This window comes from Cryptomeria japonica, chromosome 6, assembly GCF_030272615.1.
Source record: "Cryptomeria japonica chromosome 6, Sugi_1.0, whole genome shotgun sequence".
Classification (NCBI taxonomy): Eukaryota; Viridiplantae; Streptophyta; class Pinopsida; order Cupressales; family Cupressaceae; genus Cryptomeria; species Cryptomeria japonica.
The window spans coordinates 239,194,698-239,196,408 of record NC_081410.1 but is presented as its reverse complement, the minus strand read 5'-3'; the positions used below and the strand labels follow the sequence as shown (position 1 = coordinate 239,196,408).

Genomic DNA, 1,711 nt, shown 5'->3' with positions numbered 1-1,711 from the left:
TTGAAAAAAAAAAAAATTATCTTGGTTTTTGATTCCAAATTCTTTATTCTTCAGCATCTGGTCAATTTGCGCTCCCCTGAGTGTTTTGACTTGAACAAATATTACATTATGGGAGGAAATCTCAACCGTAATGAGCCCATCAACTATGAAAGTTGGAAGGGTGAAAGGAAAATTTGGAGAAGGTTGCATAAATATGGCTTTACTGATTATATGGAGAAATTGCATGGGAGCAAGAAGTCCGTTTCCCATGGTTTTGCCAAGGGTTGGAAAAATAAAAGAGTTACTTTGTTTGGTTAGACCTGGAGAGTGGATGAAGATTTGGTGGCTGAGGTGACTAGTTTGCAGAAGGATGACATCAAGCTTTACAGAGATCGTAAGTTCTCGGTGGAAGCCATCAAGAATTTCCCCAAGAACGAAGAAGAAAGTGCTCGCCTTGCCAAAAAGGATAATAACTCCTATTATCTCCCTAACCAGGTAAAATCCTTTTGGAAGAAAATGTTGAAAGTGTTAATGGAGTATCTTACTGCTGATGGTAGGTTTTCAAAAGTCTATAATTACCACTTTGTTATCCTTAATCACTTTTGCCATGGCTCTAAGATATCTTCGCCCTTCTATCTGGCCTCCTCCCTTAATGACAGTTTGGCTGACCATGCTAAGAAACCTAATTCCTACCCCATTGCCCACCAAGGTCTTATTTTGTTAATATATGAGCATCTTAAGGATAAAGTTAAGGCTAATAAGGATGATCCCTTTTTGGAGAATGCCCATATTTCTGAGGATTATGATAGTTATGACTCTGATGAGGATTCTTCCAATCTTCCCCCTAAAAATAAATCGAAAGTTAGTAAAAAAGAAGAAGAAGACATTGAAGACAAGGTTGATTCTGAGCAGGAGCAAGAGAAGGAGGTGGAAGAAGAGGCAAAGAATGAGCAAGAGAAGGAGGTTGAGGGTGAGGAAGGAGACAAGGATAATGATTAGAGAGAAGAGGATGTTGATGAGTCAGAGGTGAAGGAGAGTCCCTATGATTCAAACAATAGGGATGATGTTCAGAATAAAATGGAGGAGGGCAACCCTAGGTTTGAGGATTCTGTCCACGACATGGAGGATGCAGATACTATTCTGAATGTTGCTAGAAACAACTCTCTGGAAATGTTTAATTTGCAGAAGTGGGTGGTTGATAACATTACCACCATTTAGGAAAAACAAAGAGAGCTAGATTTCAAAATTGATAATTTGGTTAAGGATATCAATAATAAAGGAAAAGAGGAAAATGTGGAGGATAATAGTGAAGCAGAGGAAGAAAAAGAAATTCCAGACTAGTCAGAAGGTGAGATTATAAATGGAGATTTAAGCACCTGGAGGATGTGGTGAGGACTCTCAAAGAAAAGGGCGAGTGTGATAATGATCTGATAAACAATAGAATTCAAAAAACTGAGAGTTCTCTAAGGAAATTCATGCAGCATAGCTTGGTTGTGTTGAAGGTGTCTTCTCAAAACATGAATGCATTGGTTGTTTGCCTGGAGAAAGATAAGCAAAATAAAGACATTGTGATTGTTGATGATGAGCCAACTTCTAGTTCTATTCAACACTCTTCCAGACGCAGAACTAGGCAAAATGCAAAAGAGTTGGAGCTGAAGACCAAGGGTAATCAACAGGTACAAGAAAGTAAAGACCTGAAAGAGGTAGAAAATGTGATGATGATGCTTGTTAG

At 38.5% G+C, this 1,711-nt stretch overlaps 1 protein-coding gene across 1 annotated transcript; it reads left to right on the top strand.

The window, feature by feature from the left end:
• The first annotated feature begins 510 nt into the window (after window positions 1–510).
• On the top strand, window positions 511–978 carry LOC131077306 (uncharacterized). Its single transcript, XM_058014770.1, has 2 exons — window positions 511–532; window positions 689–978. The coding sequence occupies exons 1-2, from the start codon at window positions 511–513 to the stop codon at window positions 976–978; spliced, it is 312 nt and encodes a 103-aa protein (XP_057870753.1).
• The last annotated feature ends 733 nt before the right edge of the window (window positions 979–1,711 follow it).